Source organism: Cervus elaphus, chromosome 12 (assembly GCF_910594005.1).
Source record: "Cervus elaphus chromosome 12, mCerEla1.1, whole genome shotgun sequence".
Lineage (NCBI taxonomy): Eukaryota > Metazoa > Chordata > Mammalia > Artiodactyla > Cervidae > Cervus > Cervus elaphus.
Genome location: NC_057826.1, coordinates 12,090,022 through 12,108,966, shown reverse-complemented (window position 1 = coordinate 12,108,966; position 18,945 = coordinate 12,090,022). Strand labels below are relative to the sequence as shown.

Below are 18,945 nucleotides of genomic sequence, written 5' to 3'. Positions count from 1 at the left end.
CTACTGGCATAATATATTTTGTGTCACCGATAGCCTATTTCCAAAAGGATTTACCAATTTACAATAAAGAATACAAGTGTGAATAAGGTTGAGGAAAGAGTAATAAAATAGAAATAAGGAATAGGAACCTGATATAATAAAGGAAGGGAGACATACCTCAGTGCCGTTCTATTTTAAACTGTGTTCTCAGGCAGCGTTCAGAGTCCCCAGCAAGGAGTCTGACATCTCGTTTCTTATCCTAGTTTACCCACCAGGCGGTTTCCATGCTAAGAATTATATTATTACTTAATGTATTATGCTACCTGCCTCACTTTTCCACCAGTAAATTATCTAGTTCTCTTTTTAATTTTAGTTTATTTTGATTGAAGCATAGTTGGTTTACAGTGTTGCCTTAATTTCAGGCGTATAGCAAAGTGATTCGGTTACATATATAAGTATATGCTTACGCTCAGCTGCTTCAGTCATGTCTAACTCTTTGCGACCCTATGAACTATAGCCCTCCAGGCTCCTCTATCCATGGAATTTACCCAGGCAAGAAGTGCACTGGGAAGACCCAGAGGGATGGGATGGAGAGGGAGGCGGGAGCGGGGATCGGGATGGGGAACACATGTAAATCCATGGCTGATTCATGTCAATGTATGGCAAAAGCCACTACAATATTGTAAAGTAATTAGCCTCCAACTAATAAAAATAAATGGGAAAAAAAAAAAAAGAATACTGGAGTGGGTTGCCATGCCTTTCTTCAGGGGATCTTCCCGATCCAAGGATCAAACGCAGATCTCCTGCATTGCAGGCAGATTCTTTACTGTTGAGCCACTGGGGAAGCCCCATATGTGTGTGTGAGTGTGTGTGTGTGTGTGTGTGTGTATGTACTTTTTCAGATTTTTTTTCCATATAAGTTATTACAAAATATTGAGTACAGTTCCTTGTAAGTTCTCTTTACATGCAACTCTCTTAGGTCTCCCCTTGGAGATGCTTCCAAACATGTTCCATTTTAACACCAATTGAAAATTCAGAAACAGCTACTTCATTGTTTTTAAACATAAATATATAATCGATATAATATATAAATGCTTTTCTGGAGTCACTGTATCTTTAATTATTTGATGGGGAAAGATAGTAAATAAATTCCAGGTAGTCTATCATATTTTCTAACTAAACCTTCCCTTCTTTGTACACATACCCACACACATGTACATGCAAAAGTATACACATATGTGGTGGTGGTCATTTTGTCACTAAGTTGGGTCCAACTCTTGTGACCCCATGGACTATAGCCCACCAGGCTCCTCTGTCCATGGGATTTTCTAGGTGTGTATATTTTATTTTTATTTCTAATGTAAATCTCAGAGAAGGCAATGGCACCCCACACCAGTACTCTTGCCTAGAAATTCCCATGGACAGGGGAGCCTGGTAGGCTGCAGTCCATGGGGTCGCAAAGAGTCAGACACGACTGAGCGACTTTACGTTCACTTTCCACTTCCATGCATTGGAGAAGGAAATGGCAACCCACTCCAATGTTCTTGCCTGAGGAGTCCCAGGGATGGGGGAGCCTGGTGGGCTGCCGTCTATGGGGTCGCACAGAGTCGGACACGACTGAAGTGACTTAGCAGTAGCAGCAGCAGTATAAATCTTAAATAGAACCTTGATCCTATTCCTGTTTGTAATCCCCTAAATGAGTAACATGCTGTATGGATATAGAGCTTCCAAAATCACCATCAGCTCCATCCCAATAAAGAGCTAGCCAGTTATGAAAACTATGAGCCAGACCCATTGTGGGTACTTTTCAGATGAAAGAAGTTGTGGGTTAAGTAATATGTAATGCTCATTGACTATTTGAAGAGGTAGTGTATGTACCTTATCATGGCTAATGGCCACAAAATGGAGATTCCATTACTGAAACAGTGTGTTGGTTGGAACTAGTAAAGCAACCTCAGCTGCTTCCAACTTGCAAATTCTTCAATGTTAAAAGGCCAAAATGCTACCACAGCATTTTTTTTCCCCTCAGTTGAATTAATCACTTTTGTTAGCAAGCAGAGAATTTACATGGTCCTGATTATTGATAACTGTAGTATGATCTTAGCATAAGCATACTGAGCACAGTGAGGAACCAGCAAGTAGAAATGCTAGACTCCTTCTTGGGGTGGAAGGCGTGTGATGTGGAATGCATGGCTTAGAAGTGAAAATCTTTAATGGATTAAGGAGGATTCTTATGGTTCCTGGGATGTTTCCCAAAAGTTTTTGTAATGTGATTTGTAATCCACATGTAAAAATAACAAAATGAACTTTTAAATTTGAAAATGTAAAACAAAATAATTCTATGTTCCCCCTGGGACTCTATGGTATTTTTATATGAAAATGACTAGAAAGCATGTATTTATTTACCTTAAAAACTATGCACAATAACAAAGCTAACTAAAGAAGAAAATAATAATAGGTTACCAGATTAGAGGGTTATAACTATTAATTAACTTCCTTTAAAGCCAACACTGGACCATGGGAGCATCTGGGGTCTTTAGTCACCCTTACTAGCAAACTCAGTACAAGAATACATTTTAGTATTTATTTCTACATAGCAAAATAAGCCATATGTTAAGGATTCGTGGCTCAGTGGTGAAGAATCTGCCTGCCAATGCAAGAGATGCAGGAGACGTGGGTTTGATCCCTGGGTTGGGAAGGTCTCCTGGAGGAGAAAATGTCAGCCCACTCCAGTATTCTTGACTGAAAAATCCTATGGACAGAGGAGCCTCAGTCAGTCAGTTCGGTCACTCAGTTGTGTCTGACTCTTTGGGACCCCATGGACTACAGCACGCCAGGCTTCCCTGTCCATCACCAACTCCTGGAGCTTGCTCAAACTTATGTCCATTGAGTCGGTGATGCCATCCAACCATCTCAACCTCTGTCATCCCCTTCCCCTGCCTTCAATCTTTCCCAGCATCAGGGTCTCTTCCAGTGAGTCAGTTCTTCGCATCAGGTGGCCAAAGCATTGGAGCTTCAGCTTCAACATCAGTTTTCCCAATGACTATTCAGGGTTGATTTCCTTTAGGATTGACTGGTTTGATCTCCTTGCAGTCCAAGAAACTCTCAAGAGTCTTCTCCAACACCACAGTTCAAAAGCATCAATTCTTTAGCGCTCAGCTTTCTTTATGGTCCAACTCTCACATCCATATATAACTACTGGAAAAACCATAGCTTTGACTACATGGATCTTTGTTGGGAAAGTAATGTCTCTGCTTTTTAATACTCTGTCTAGGTTGGTCATAGCTTTTCTTCCAAGGAGCAAGCATCTGTTAATTTCATGGCTGCAGTCAACATCTTCAGTGATTTTGGAGCCCAAGAAAATAAAGTCTGTCACCATTTCCACTGTTTCCCCATCTGTTTGCCATGAAGTGATGGGACCAGATGCCATGATCTCTTAGTTTTTTGAATGTTGAGTTTTAAGCCAGCTTTTTCACTCTCCTCTTTGACTTTCATCAAGAGGCTCTTTAGTTCCTCTTCACTTTCTACCATAAGGGTGGTGTCATCTCCATATCTGAGGTTATTGATATTTATGGACTGTAGCCCACCCGAGGAATCTGGTGGGCTCCAGTCTGTAGGGTCACAGAGCTGGACACAACTGAGCACACACACTCAAGGACTCTGTACCTTTTGTGCCCTTTTCACCTATAAAGTTAGAATTATCTAACATAGTGACATCCTAAATTCAGAAAACAGAAGCAATAAAAATAACTGAAATAATACATTATATCTACTTATCCTAATATTGTCATAGTATAATTTCATTCTTTGTTTACTTAAAAAAAATTGCAGTCATGGTGACCTTCTAGTCTCTCTATATAAGTTGTGTTTTTATCTTTTAAAATACTCTTCCTCTTTGTATTCTATATATTGGGAATTACTGAACAGGACAGTGGTTGAAAATATAAGCAGAGTAGAAAGTTTCTAAAGTTATATGGATAGTCAGAAAGTCAGACTAACCTTTGAAAAAATGTTAGATTTGTGTACTATGGCTTTTTTTCCTTTTTTATTCTGCTTCATTCTAATGAAAAGGTGTGAAAAAAATGAAGTGCAGTCAACTTTATATCCTTGGTATAGTTTATTATAGAATGATATTAAGCTATGATTAGTATATGGTAAAGCCAGGATTTGGTAGGCAGGAGAGTCCAAGTGGAGACTTAAGGAGGGTGTCAGTTATTTAAATCTGATCCTTGGGTCTCTATTTCCAAACAATGTTAATCAGTGAACTATTCCATAGGACTATTGTTGTGAGGATCCAGCTAATGAATTTGAAAAATCTTTTGCAAACTGTAATGTACCATGTATACGTTGTCACTGTTATCAGTATTTTACTTCTTCTTTTTGCAGTGACAAAATTATTTCCTGATAGACTATGCATTTACTCCTGTAGCAGAATCCACTATATATTTAGGACCAAACAGGGAAAGATTTTATAAATGGCCACAAAAATGTCACAGGCTAATTTGCATTTTTAGTGATTCTATACAATAATTACTGAGTAACCTTCAGTTTTCCAAATAAAGAATAAAAGGAATGGTGGTGATATCTGTAATCATCTACAGAAAGGAAATTATTTAAGTGTTTCACAGATGGAGAGATATTAAGGGTAAATCATTATATCCAGATTTCTAATTTTAAGAGGCTTTGAAGGTGCTTGTGGATAATAAGGAGCAAACATTGTGCATGTAGAATTAAACATAAACTTTCCATACCATAATCCTCAAATCTCCAGACAAATGTGGAGGGCTTTTTCAGACCCCCATCCCCTAAGAATTGAGAAATTCATAAAAGGAAAATAATGTCATGCTACATGTAATACACAAACCGAGCATACTGGAGCAACTTTAATAGTGACCTTTCAAAGACAAATTAAATTCTACATGCCTCAGAATACAATGTGGCTTAAAGCTTTAGAAAAGGATAAGACATGACACATACTACTAATTCTAGCCTCATAGCAGCTTACTCTGTTATTTCTGAACAGGCTGCATAACTCATTTCTTCTTCAAACAACATAATTCAACCCAATATTCTCTATAAACTAAATGTAGACCCATGCTGGGGATTTTTAGAAAATTCTAGAGATATAGGAATGCTTGTCTCATGTTACTTTAAAACAGTTTCAAGAATTGGACTATTATCAGTGGGAAACACACAAGAAAATCTGGTGCAAAATGTTCTCTGAACTTTGAGATGAATGACATATGGAATTACTCACTAAGGGTAACATACATAGAGCCGTGGAAACTACAATGATATAGCTGTTTTGGCTACCAAATCTGCATACTTTTCCCCAAATTCAGATTTAAAAACTTGTTTTTAAAAGTAGACCTTTGAAATGTATGAGATATAAGTATTTTCCTTATTTTTCTTCCTCTTTATATTATCAAGTGTGAAACAGATCGCTAGTCCAGGTTGGATGCATGAGACAAGTGCTTGGGGCTGGTGCACTGGGATGACCCAGAGGGATGGGACGCGGAGGCAGGTGGGAGGGAGGATCAGGATGGGGAACACATGTAAATCCATGGCTGATTCATGTCAATGTATGGCAAAAACCACTACAATATTGTAAAGTAATTAGCCTCCAACTAATAAAAATAAATTTTAAAAAGCTAATAATAAATAAATAAGTATTTTAAAATTAATGTATTCTTACTGACCCTTGGGTTTATGAATTATAAGAGCTGAAACACAAGTAAATATTAAAAACACCATTGAACCTACTAGTCATAAGTGAATGGTGTTTGTCATGATCAAAATTCATTCAACTGAATTTTTTTCCCCGTGTCTCCTATATCTTCTTTTTGAAATTTAGTTTGGAAAGGAGTCAGAAATATCTGGTTTGCCTGGTATTCTGTCACAGCTAGGGGGAAAAAATATGGAGTTAATTTTTTAAAGGCCTCTGCAATTAATGTTTATCACCTTTTATATAGCAATATAAGAGTGAAATAGACAAATGCGTTGAGTCATGTAACTCGGTTTTCTCAGGCTTTCTTTTCTGAGAGGGTGGCCGAAGGTTCCTTTCTCATGCCGTCCTGGCTGAGACTGAAGAAGATGGAATAGTTGTTTGTCCCAAGGTAGCAGAGCTCTCAGACATGGCGTGCTCTCTGCCCTCTGCCCTTATTCAGCGGGACCTGGAGACGCGAGGACCGCCTCTCGCTAGCATCTGCTTTGTGATTAACTCATGTCGCCTGCCTCTTTAATTTGGGGTGACGGCCGTCTTCTGAACCCCCGCATTGCATCCCTCTTTGGTCTCCGGATCCGGGCACGTGAAGGCCGTCGTGCTCCACGGCTCCTGCGCAGTCTCGGCGGGGTGACCGCCGCGGGCGAGGAGCCCTGCAGGTCCTCACGCTGCCTCTCTCCTTGGTTTCGCAGCTGGCGCCACGTACATCTTCGGGAAGAGCGGAGGCCTCATCCTCTACACCTGGCCGGCCAACGACAGGCCCAGCACGCGCTCCGACCGCCTGGCCGTGGGCTTCAGCACGACCGTGAAGGACGGCATCCTGGTGCGCATCGACAGCGCCCCGGGCCTCGGCGACTTCCTCCAGCTTCACATCGTGAGTACCGGGCTGGGGCCCGGATTCTCTTGCCTTCCTGGTGGTCTGAGTGAGTGAGCCAGATAACTGCCGTGGAACATTCTAGGCTGATGCGACACTGGAGCCCGTGCTTACATCCTTGCCTCGGTGTGCTGGAGCCACACCTAAGGGGTGCTGTGTGTTAAGCCTCATTCCCTCCCCCCTTGGATGTGAACCGTGATGCCCAGAGGGTGCCTCGGGAATAGAAAATACAAAACTCGTCCTGTCCAGACTCCTTCCTCTATTGTGCAGTTTGGCCATGAGACATTTAGCAGACCACTTAGGTGTAAATTGGAGAAGGAAATGGCAACCCACTGCAGTCCTCTTGCCTGGAAAATTCCATGGATGGAGGAGCCTGGTGGGCTACAATCCATGGGGTCGCAAAGAGTCAGACACGACTGAGCGACTTCACATCCACTTAGGTGTAAATAAGAGACTGACCAGGTATGGTTCATCTTCAACTGGTGTAAGTGGCAAGGCCATCTTGAGTATCAGTGATCGCCTACATTTGGGAGTCAGGCAAGGTTTTCTCCAAAGCAGGGGTCCCCAACCTCTGCGCCACAGACTGGTACCTCCCGTCAGATTAGCGGCAGTATTAGGTCAGAAATAAAGTGCACAACTAATGTAGTGCCTTTTGAATCACCCTGAAACCACCCCCACCCCCGTCCATGGAAAAATTGTCTTCCACAAAACCGCTCCCTGGTGCCAAAAAGGTTGGGGACCTCTCTGTGAAGGGCCAAATAGAAATACTTGGGGCTTTTCGGATCATGCGGTCTCTGACATAGCTACTCAACGCTGCCATTGTTAATGTGAAAGCAGCCACGGCCAATCCATCATTAAAGAAATGTGCGTGATTATATTGCAATAAAAATATGTTTATAAAAACAGACTGATGGCTGTGCTTGGGCAACCTCTGCCCAAGCCTGCAGGCTTTCTTGTAGAGATGTAAAGAACACATAGTAAAAACTGAGGCCACAGTGGGTGGGGCAAACAGAGGCAATGCAATGGCCAGGGGTTGGTGTATGCATGTGTCTTATATATCCGATGTTTTGCTTGTATATGTAAACCCAATAAGACTGTGCCCTCACTCACTGCAGATCATTAAGAACACAGTGCAATTCAAAGAAATTAAAATGATTTGGAGGAAAAAATTACTTCGTTATGAGGATAGAAAATATTTTTATAGCAACAATTAACCCATTTTATCACCTGTGAGTCTGCAGTTAGCAAAGTAGGCTAGAGAAGAATATGATTCTCATCCATAAGTACCCAGAGTGCAGCCACCAAGAGCAAAGAGAGGAATTGCTCTCATTAGTTAGCAGTGACAAGGCTAGAAAGAATGGGTTTAATTTGGAGCAATAAGAATTCAGTTTAAATAGCAGGGGGGATAAAGCAGTTAAGAAGAAAAGGCAACTGGGGATTATCCCCAACCTCCAAAAAGGAGGAGAAGGGACGTTTCTTGGTAATCTTTGAATGTGAGTTTTGCTAACGTGTGCATCTACTGAGGAAAGTGGGGTGAGGCTTCCTTGCTGGGCTCTGGGGTGGTGGTAGCTGGCTGGAACCTACAGCAAGCTCAGCCCTGGAAACAGTGCGCCTCTCCAACGCCTGCTCTTCAGCAGGCCTTGGAAATAGAAGCAGCTGGAAGGAAAAGGCTTGAGCTGGAAGCCTGTCTGATCTCAGGGTGAGCCAAAACAAGCCAAGACTCTGCTCAGAAAGGCAGAGAAGCACTGGTTAGAAGCAATTGGCTTCAAAATGCAGAAGAGGGGTCTTGAGGAGAGCCGTGAACCTTTAACACTTCCTCAGATGCTTCAGGCACCATATGGTGCTCTGAGCCTGAGCTCAAGCCTTTTAAAAAGTCATGCCAAGGAGCAGAGAGAAACACAGCCATAGTTAGTACAGTTTATCTTTATTTGGCCTCTAAGAACCACCATAATTTACAAAACTCTGTGAGATTTATGCTGCATATAACTTAATGACTATTTCATGGCAGCTATAACTAGGCTATTATTACCAGTTCACTTGCATTTTCACGGTGATTTATCTTCTTTTTTTTATTCAGTGTGACTTACTAAGAAAAATATGATTTGGCACAGCTATGAGCATCCTTTTCGAGTCCAATCATGTGCTGCTGGTTTATCCATTTCTTCCTATTTGTGTTTTGTAAAGCAGTTCCACTTTCAGGAGAAACATTTTCTTATTTTCTGGTAGTTTACTCGGAGTTGGCAGCATTTTTATAAAATGGATATGAGGATCCTGGGAACTCCTAGGGAGAACCAAAGCAGTCCATTTTGATCTCTTTTTTAAAAGCAAGCATACAAGAAATTTTACATCAGAATGTCCCCCTTGGGTATTGTGAACTGATTCCCATGATGTTCTCATTGCTTAAACATTCTGGAAAATTCCAACAGATTCTCCTTCAGAGCTTGGGTTAGGAAATGCCATCTGGCATTTTTTGAGGAAAGAAAAAGAGACCCTATGATGTGAAAAAACCACACCATTCTGGAATGGACCTGACATATCTCTGGCCCTCTGGAGCATGGGGACTCCTTTACTGGTGTGTTCTTTTCAAATCATCTTTTATTCACTGGTGCAATATCTCTGGTGTCTGCCAGAGACAGAAAGTGTATGTGATGGTACTCCAATAAAAATGTGCTTATAAGAACAGGCTGCAGATTGTATGTTGGTGACCTATTGTATAAAATTGTATGTTTGCCCTAGACTGGGCAAACGTCCTCACAGAGATATAAAGAACATGTGATTAAAAACTGACATCAGAATTGGCAGAGGAAAAGGAAGGTTCCTTACTATAGTGGAGAGAAGGTCAAAGAACTTGACGAAATCCAGCCTTTTGCTTTGGACACTGAGGTAGCTGCATCAGGAAAATGAAGCCTCAGATGCCTACTAGATAATTCTATGTGATTTTCACTATCTGTCAAACATGGATTTGTTTACTAAACATAGTCTGTTTCCTTGTACTAAAGAAAATTACTCAGAAAGAAAGGAATGTAAGGGCCATTACTCAGAGCTGAAAGGGTTGGAGAGGCAGCAAAGGATTTCATTCCCCTTGCAGTGACCCTTGGAGAAGAGAACCAGTGAAAGCGATGACAGGTGTGAAGAGGACGTGAAGGCAGGGTAAATCCCAGGGCCAAGGGAAAACACAATCAAGTGGGCGTGAGCAAGAGATGACACAGTTGCCTAGAGATGGGCTCTAGCCAGGGTCTGTGGGCAGAGCTGCATTCTTCGAGCGTGGGTGTTAATTGTGGAAACAACCAAAAGTACCTTGCTGCTACTCCTGAGTGGTTGTCAAGCTAATACGTTGCACAGAAAAAGAGTATAAACTCTGAAATTAGCGTGTGTGTGCACGCACACACATGCAAGAGAGAGACATGAAGAGAGAGATTGAGAATTTGTGTTTTGTAAACTGCTGCGAGAGGCAATTCCTAGGAATTCCTGACTTTTTGAGCAGTGGTAACACGGTGTTTGGAAGAAGCCCTTTTTACCCCCAACTTAACCTATCTGAAGGAAGAGAAAATTCTCTCCCAAGAACACTGGGGAGTCTGACGCCAGGATGAGCAACCACTCTCTAAAACAAGACTTGCCTGTTGTCAAGACACCAGAGCAGGAATGCAGAGAACGTCATCCTGCTTGCCAGCTCTGAGTGCTGCTCCCTCCATGCAAGCTTTGCATTGGGAGGATTTGGGAGAGTAGAAGGCAAATAAAGCAAGTGGAAGTTCAGGCTTCCACCATCCTTGTCTGCCACCTGTGTGGAAGCGGGGCTGTAAGGACTGAAGCGGGCTGCCCATTTATTCCACTTCCTCTAGGCTTCACCGTCCTTCTTCACACGCTTGAAGTCTCCCATATCTCTTCCTTTGCCATCCTAAAGTCACCACACCTAAAAAACTCTTTGGGGAAGTAGGTATCTTTTTCAGCTCATATTCCCCTGGAGGCCCTTGAGTCATTGACTAATTACTTTAGTCAGCTTCTTATGTTCCTTCCCCCACCAGGCTAAAGTCAGCTGCTCTGACAGGGTTTGAGAGTAAGTTAGTTAGTTCAGTCACTCAGTCAGGTCCAACTCTTTGCAACCCCATGGACTGCAGCATGCCAGGCCTCCCTGTCCATCACCAGCTCCGGAAGCTTACTCAAACTCATGAGAGCAAGAAGGAGAAATAAATCAGCATGACTAGTTTGGGGACATACGACATGGGGGAGTGGCAGGAATTCATGGAGAGAGCTTGGTCAGAATGAAGGCTTTGTTGCCCTGGGGTAAAAAGAATTAGTACAAAGAAAGGGATACCCACACAGGCCTGGAGAGATGCTGTAGGCACAGTTTTTCCTATTTTACACTTTGCTCACGTTATCTGTTGTTCTTGCCGAAAGAACAGGGGCTCTTCCTTCTTGGGCTGATTTCTTTTAAACCAAACATCTTCCCACTCACCTGGGTCTCATGGTAATTAAATAGGCTTGTTGAACAAGACAAGAATTAGATCATTAAAAAAAAAATCAGAGAAGGCCAAGAGATCAAAATAATTTAGACTGTTTGCTTCAAGTTAGCTGTGTTTCTTCATTTTTGGTTTACGCATCTGTGATGTACTATTTTCTGTGTCAATTATTAATCATGATATTAATGAAATCATAGATGAGATGTGTCTAACAAAGGCAAAAAAATCTTTGCTGAAATGTGTGCTCATGAAATCAATTTCTATGGAGGGAGGGTCTCGTAGGGCAGAGGGATTTTTACAAATCATTACTTCAAATATAAGTTCCCTCCATTGAAATCTATTGTTGAGAAATTAATCTGCTCAGTATTTGGAGAGAAGCTATCCGTTGTGAATGACATCTGCCTATTGACCTTGTGTCTATGGAGCTGTCTTATGTTACAGTCACCTTCTTTATACAATTAGGGACAAAACTGAATACGACCGGAGAAAGGATTACCATGAGGTGCTTGCCATTGCTATCATGAAACTCTTGACAGTCTCCTTTCACCACCTGAAAAACAGAAGGATGGGGAGAACTGGGCAAGAACTAGCTTCTCTTTATGTAGTTAATGCAGGGTGTAAAAAAGGCATCCTATTAATTTTCTTCTTTCTGTGTGTAATTTACAGTAAATCCTCTTGGATTCATTTTTTAATTATGAGCCTTTCAGGAACAGTGAAAATTTATGTGTCAGGGCACCTGTTTTGTTTGACAAGAATCTGTAACCTTCCCCAACTGTTTCCTTCCTGACTTACAATGTAGACACTTAACATAAAACAAAGGAGAGGAGAAAGGGTTATTGTTCACATTGACCCCGTTTTTGTAAGGGCACAGTGTTCTCTTTCCAACACCCCCCTTCCAAAAAAAAAAAAAAAACCGATAAAAAAGACTGATGGTATTCTCTCATTGTCAAGTTTGGGAAATCAGATATTTATTAAGTTTGGCTTGTATAGTATTGTTTTTCCATAATTTATAGCACTTGAAGAGACTCCTGGAGGAAAAATGGGAGCAGAGCTGAATTATGATAAATGGTCTGTTGCTCACATCTATTGCATCTATAAATTGTTGGCCCAGATGTTTCACTTGGCTGTCTGTGTGTGGGATATTCGCAGTAAACCATCAACCTCTGGGTTGATCTTCAGTGAAGTTGGCTGGCTGTTAGCTTAGGTTCATCTCTGGATTTGGCCAGTGGCGGAACTGGATTGGGTTCAGGCATGGCACGTGGAGGAATCTGCAGGGGAGTCCAGAGTAGTGTTGGCGTTCAAGACTGGTAACACAAGTCAAGAGAAGAAGAACAGGGAAACAACAAAAGTATCCACCAGCTGCAATTTCGCTTCCCACAGAGTGCCACGCGCTGCAGGCTGGCTCTGCTTTTCCTTCAGCTGCTGTTTGTTCTTAGTGAAAAAGACCTCTTTGGGTTTTCGAGGCTTAGGAGCTTTTCCAGATCATTAGCCACTTCTGTGGAGAGGGCCTGCTGGGGACCCTCTCTGCAGCTCCCAGCTTAGCTGTTCCAGCCTGGCGGAGTTGGAGGAGAAGGTGGGAGAAGGGAGTGGCGGGGGATTTTGATGGAGTGACTGCTTATGTAAGCTGAACCAGAGGCAGCACCTGCATGCAAGTTGTGTGTCTTTCCTCAGATCTTTGCTGTTCCCAAGATGTTTTGATCTAAATCTGTTGACTTTGATTCCACGCATGGTGTTGAGAGGCAGAATGCCACAGTAGAAAAATGTGCTTAATTTGTGGTTGGAAGACTTGGATTTGAGTCTCATTTCTGTCCATGTCCAGTGAGCTACTTGGCTTTCAGCAAGTCGCTCCACTGCTTTGAGCCTCTCCTTTCTCTTCTTTAAAATGGGCACCGATAAAGAGGACCTCATATGATTTTCCCGGGGCTCAGATGAAATAAAGTTTTCAGAAGTTGTTATTGGCGAAGGACTGCATGAAAAGAGAAGGGTAGTTTTCTTGATGAAATATCTAGCAGGTGATGACTTCATTGGAGAAAAAAAAAAGTAGTGGAAGGAAGTGTTTTATCATGAAAAGCAGAATTTCATTTTAAGTGTTTTTGAAGTCAACTGAGACAATTTCTGCAAGCAAATTCCTATTTTATCTGATCAAAAGCAAATTTTTGAATTACTCACATCTACAGTTGAGACGTTTGGAGGGTCCTGTTAGCATGCAGTGAAGAGCCCAGTTCTGGCTGAGCGAGTCCTGGTTGAGTCAATAGACTGAGTAGACCCCTGCAGCATCCTCAGTGCCTCACTGTAGGCCATGATGTCCCTAGGTGTCACGAGGCGATGCACTGTGCTTCCACTGTCCTTCATGTTCCAAAGGGCTCTGTACTTACCTGTGAAATCATAGTCCATCCTGCCCTAAAGTTCCTTCTTCAATTGTATGAACCATCTTGCAAAAAGAAGGAGATGGAGGAGGAGGTGGTGGTCGTGGTCCCCGGGATGGAGGTGGGTGGGGAGGAGGGGCAGGGATGGAGGGAGGAGGAGGAGAAGAAAACAGTAACAGCAAGCAGGACCATCAAGAGAGCCAAATCTTCCTAGACGAGGATGCTGTGAAAGTGGTTTGAGACCCACCATGGGCATCAGATAAAGACCTAGGGGGCTTGGCCCTATTCATGGGCATCAGTAGGGCCCAGAAAGGGTCATGGCTGGAAAGAACATCCCAGTGTGGGTCCAGCCAGATTGAGCAGAGGTGAGTAGCTGCTGCTGTCAAGGAAACTGGAAGCGTAAAGGCACATATACAGATAAAAAGTGTTTCATAGAATTTTGAGTCCTCAGACATAAAAGAAAAACGAATGATAAATTTAGTGTACAGATGAAATGTACAGTAATATAGCTGGAAAAATTGAGTTGACAATGCATGTGGAAAATATTTTATAGCTGGGAGACAGTTATGAGAAGCGAGGCCAAATGACCATATCTTTCTCATTTATCACTGACACCGCTGACACTTTGACTGTTAACTGATGGCAGTCCTGTTTCAGAATCATCAATGCATATATATATAATATAAATTTAGAAAGTCAGAATGAAGAGGGTTTAGCTCCTGAGTGGCATTCTTTATATGTGAATTGAGTGTCTTTTACGTGCCATGCTAATTGCTATGTTTTGGGAATTCTGTAATCAACCTTGGCTCACATAGAGCTAATGGACTTGAAAGAACATGGTAATTAAAATATGAGAAATTAGGTTTTCTACACATTTAGGAGATAATATGAATACAACTCTTACTATATAGCTCCTGGCATATAGTACATTTTCAATCATGGATAGCTTTGGTATTGTTTTATTCAATTAACATTGTTTTTTAACTCAGGAAACAATGTATTTAATCTCCTAATTAATAGATGGACTTTTAACCAGACCTTTGAGAGTCCAACTTAACTAATATAAAATTCTAAGGAAGCATCAAGATATTGCTGATTTAAAGCCAACCTGGTGGCATATATCCTAGATTATTGCAGTTATCAAATACTGAACAAGTTCTGAATAGCAGAGGCTTTTCTGACAGATGAATGCCAAGTGCAGCAAGCAAGCAAACCCTAGGCACCATCCCGTGAGTGCTGGGGCTCATATGACTTAATGACAGCCCTACCTTAACACCATCATTTAGATGAATTATCTCATTGACCCACCGCTTACACTGTTACTAGTCATTACTCCTGGAGTATTGCTCAGTGCACCAGGGCAAGAAATAACTCACTGACTCCCTGAAGCTATAGATGATGGATTTTAGCTCCCTGGCTGCATTCAGAAGGCTCGGAGCTCAGCATATTGATTGGGGAATTCATTAGCCACCCACCCCATAGCATCATGTGCTTAGATCCTGATGCTGTCACTGGGGCTGTTTCATCTTGTTAGTGTTTCCCTGATAGATGGCAGAGGGAACTGTACAATTGTATTAGCCTCAAAGATGGTACTGACAGCCAGACCTGTCATTTCCCAGCCTGAGATGACACCTTTGGAACCTAGAATCACTTAAAGACATTTAGATAAGCCCTGCTGATCGACCAAACTAACCTTCATCCCAAAGTCAGTTCATACTCAGGATGAGAGGAGATGATTGCAATTAAAATGTTTCCTATTCTATTCTTGACTCCTTAGTTAACCTCTTTTAATTCAGTTTATTTTTCTACTCTATTGTCTATAAGATGGCAGGTAAGTTAATGGCATAGGTGATTATTTCCTACATTTATTTCAGACCGTATCTTTAGAGTTCATCTTACATGACTACCATTGCCGTCACTTGCCACAAATATTGACTGACAAAGTACCAGGTACTAGGTATTGTGCAAAGACTTTGCTTACTTTATTTTATTATCAGCTCACAACTACTCAGTGAGGTAGTCACTATTAATATCCTCACTTCATAAATGAGGCAACTAATGTTTAATGAAGCTAGCGAATTTTCCCAAGATTAGCACTGCTAATAAACGGCTGAGCAGGCATTCAGATCCAGTTCTGATTCTTAATTACTATTACTCTCCTAATGAAAGTTTCAGAGTAGAAAGTGTAGCAGTGATCATTTTAATTCAACACATATTTACAAAATCGCAATTTATTTGGAGTTGGTAGAGATGTGAAACATTCAAGGAAGGAAATAAAAACTGTATACGAGCTCTGTTTTAAGGGAAGATGGGCGGTGTACCAAGGAAGATAAGAATACTACTGGTTGTAGACAGTGAAGACATGTGCATGGACAGGGTGGGTCAGATTTTGACTGGTGGAATCTGGAGAGGGAACATGCCAAATGAAGATGCTAGCGTGAGTGTAACCTCAAAGGAGGAGAATGCAAGCTGTATTTTCAAATTAGGTATACAGTCTGTCCACAATAAATGACTTGAGGCAATGAGCAGACTGTGGAATGGCAGAAAGATCCCAAGTTTTAGAGGCAAGTGGTCTATGATTCAAAAATATAGCTTTGCTTCCAAACAGCTCTATGTCCTTGGGTGAATTATTTGACATTTCTGGAGGGCATGGCAATCCGCTCCAGTATTCTTGCCTGGAGAATCCCATGGACATAAGAGCCTGGCAGGCTACAGTCCATAGGATCACAAAGAATTAGACATAACTTAACACACGCACACATAAAATAATAATGCTACATGGCTAGTCTGTGTAAAGATTTGTAATAATGTGTGAAAATGTTTCATGAGTCTTTTCTGGTCCATAGTAGATGCTAAACTAATGACAGAAATGTTTTAAGTTTATTATTATTTTTTTTTCCAGGTACTTTAGGCCTGTAGTGGGGAGAACCTATAATGGGGAGAATTTGAATGTCATATTGACAGATTGGTTCTGAAAGCAGTGAGAAGCCCTTTTGAAAGTTTTTGAGTAGAAGACAAAATCCCCAAGGCTTAATTTTTAGGAAGGTTATTTTGGCTCTGTTGAAATAATATTTTTCAGTGGGTTTTAGGAAAATCCTGGTGGCTCAGAAGGTAAAGTGTCTGCCTACAATGTGGGAGACCCAAGTTCGATCCCTGAGTCAGGAAGACCCCCTAGAGAAGGAAATGGCATCCTGCTCCAGTGTTCTTGCCTGGAAAATCCCATGGATGGAGGAGCCTGGTAGGCTACAGCCCATAGGGTCGCAAAGAGTTGGACACGACTGAGCGACTTCACTTTCTATTTTTCTTTACTTTAGGAAAATGAATAGCTGGCAATTGTTTAAGTGGTCCAGGAAAAATATTTTAAAGGATTTATTCTATGATGATGATCATATGAAGGGAATGAGGATAAAACAAAAGATCATTTCCCAGATGGAATCAATGGGTATCACTAGCTGGTTGGATAAAAAAAAGAGAGAGAGAGAGAAGTAAGGAATCTCTAGACTGGGAAGGTTACGATTTCCAAAACAATAAAAGAGAGTACACATTAAACAATAGATTTGAGAATAAAATCGTAGTTTGACTTTGGTTTTGCAAGTATAAGGCATCCAGAAGTCCATCTGCGGAGAGTCCCAATAGGAAGCATGTTGTAAACTCAGACGAGGGAGAGGGCCCAGACAGAGGGACTTGAGGGTGCTCAGTCTGGCAGTGACGGTGGGGACTCAGGACTGCGAAGATCTCTAAGATGATAAGTGAGTGGGAACTTGGAAAATATGCACCTACCTTTACAAGAGGAAGAAGGAAAAGGAAGGAAGCTAAGAAAGAAAAGGCCAGGGGGTCAGGGAAGACCTAGGTAGTGAGGTTTTATAGAAGTCAAAAAGCTTGGGAGAGGTTTTCAAAGCCAAATAGTTTTAAAACTTTTTTCTTTCTCCCCCATATATTTAGTCAAACCTCTGTCATTTGAAATCACTTTGTGGGGCCATCTTCTTTGTCTTTATTCTTGATTTTCACAGCATTTAACATTTGTCACTCTGGCCCTCTCATCAGTCATTTCGTGTTTCTTCTCCTGGTGGTTGTCATAAGCATGACTAACTCAGAGCCAGAAGATAGCGTCTGGTCCTGGCTCTGTCACCAGCCAGCAGGCATCTGAAGTGGACGGTAGAGATATAGATAGTGCCAGGCTCAGAATGGTAGACAAGGCCGATTGAGAGAATGCTTGTGAATGTGCCTGGTTACCCTTGAAAGACTTACAAAATTAAATAAGATCATTTTCATAGTAATATTGTCATGCATACCACCTGCTTGGGGCTTCCCCAGTGGCTCAGCAGTAGAGAATTTGCCTGCAATGCATGATACGTGGGTTCCATCTTTTGGTTGGGAAGACCCCCAGGAGAAGGAAATCACAACCCACTCCAGTATTCTTGCCTGGGAAATCCCATGGAGTGTAGGGCTACAGTCCATGGGGTCACAGAGAGTGGGACACAACTTAGCGACTAAACACACCCACCACCCACTTGAGTTCTTGATGCCTAGGAGTTTGTGGTTGGAAACCTATGAATGACACCTAAAAGATGCTAAAATGGTTATGGTTATAGTTTTCAATAGGAAGGTTAGCAACCAGGCAGATGGGGGTCAGAGGCAAAATAGGAATTGACCCACTGCCAGATCCCATGACTTCCTGTCCTCCTCAGAGGGTGTGCATCTCAACCTTGTCACTCATCCCTTGTAGCATCACTTTAAGGGACGCTGTTTGGATTTAAGGTCATCCTTTAGTTCCTTAAATAAGAAATCCCCTGATCCTGGTGATCACCATGTTCAGTGAAACATGGAATCTGATTACCCTGATGGTTATCTTAGTTTGGGTGGTTAGCGATGTATAAAATTATCCAGCCCTTTTTAAAATGCAAGCAGCAGTACTTAGGTTCGCTAAACCCTTTTGGAAATGAACTCCATCAGTTGACTTCTGCGATTGCAAACTAGTGTTCTGACCAGATGATATGCATGGTTTTGCAATCCCTGCTGTGTTTGCTGTTTTATTTATTGTCCAGACAGTGTGCCTGGCACTTTGTGTGTGGCAGCTCATTTACTTCTCTCAACGCTGTCAAGTTGATGAGATTACTTCTATTTTAGAGATTAAGAAACTATGGCTCAGAGGATTAAATATCCATTGTCCGCAGCATTAGGGGAAGGAAAGAAGAGTAAATGTTGGTATGTTCTATTCTGACGTCATGCATAGCACTTTCAAGAATTACCGATTCAGTACTGAGGTTAGATGTGGTAAATTTGGCAGAATTTACCTGTGATTTTTTTTTTTTTTTTTAATCCACATGGTCAACAATGGTAAACAGAAATGGAGGGATGGAGCACAGTATTTTGCCTAAAGCAGAATACCTAATTGGACCTAAGTCACTTTATTTTTTGATTCAAAGAAATTCTGCATTTTACATTGCATTTGATTGCTTCCCAGTATGTTGTTTTTTTGTTTTTTTTTTCATCTCAACAGCATAAGGCACCTACTTATCCCCAAACTGCTTTCTTTAATACCCCTGT

General features: G+C 41.6%; 1 protein-coding gene across 14 annotated transcripts in view; it reads left to right on the top strand.

Annotated features, from left to right (window-relative positions):
* NRXN3 (neurexin 3) overlaps nt 1-18,945 on the top strand; it is a 1,774,776-nt gene that overhangs the window by 1,361,874 nt on the left and 393,957 nt on the right. For all 14 annotated transcript variants that reach the window (XM_043920656.1, XM_043920646.1, XM_043920650.1 and 11 more), the window contains one exon: nt 6,394-6,575. In XM_043920656.1, the coding sequence (XP_043776591.1) occupies nt 6,394-6,575 (182 nt within the window). The remainder of the gene's footprint in view (nt 1-6,393; nt 6,576-18,945) is intronic.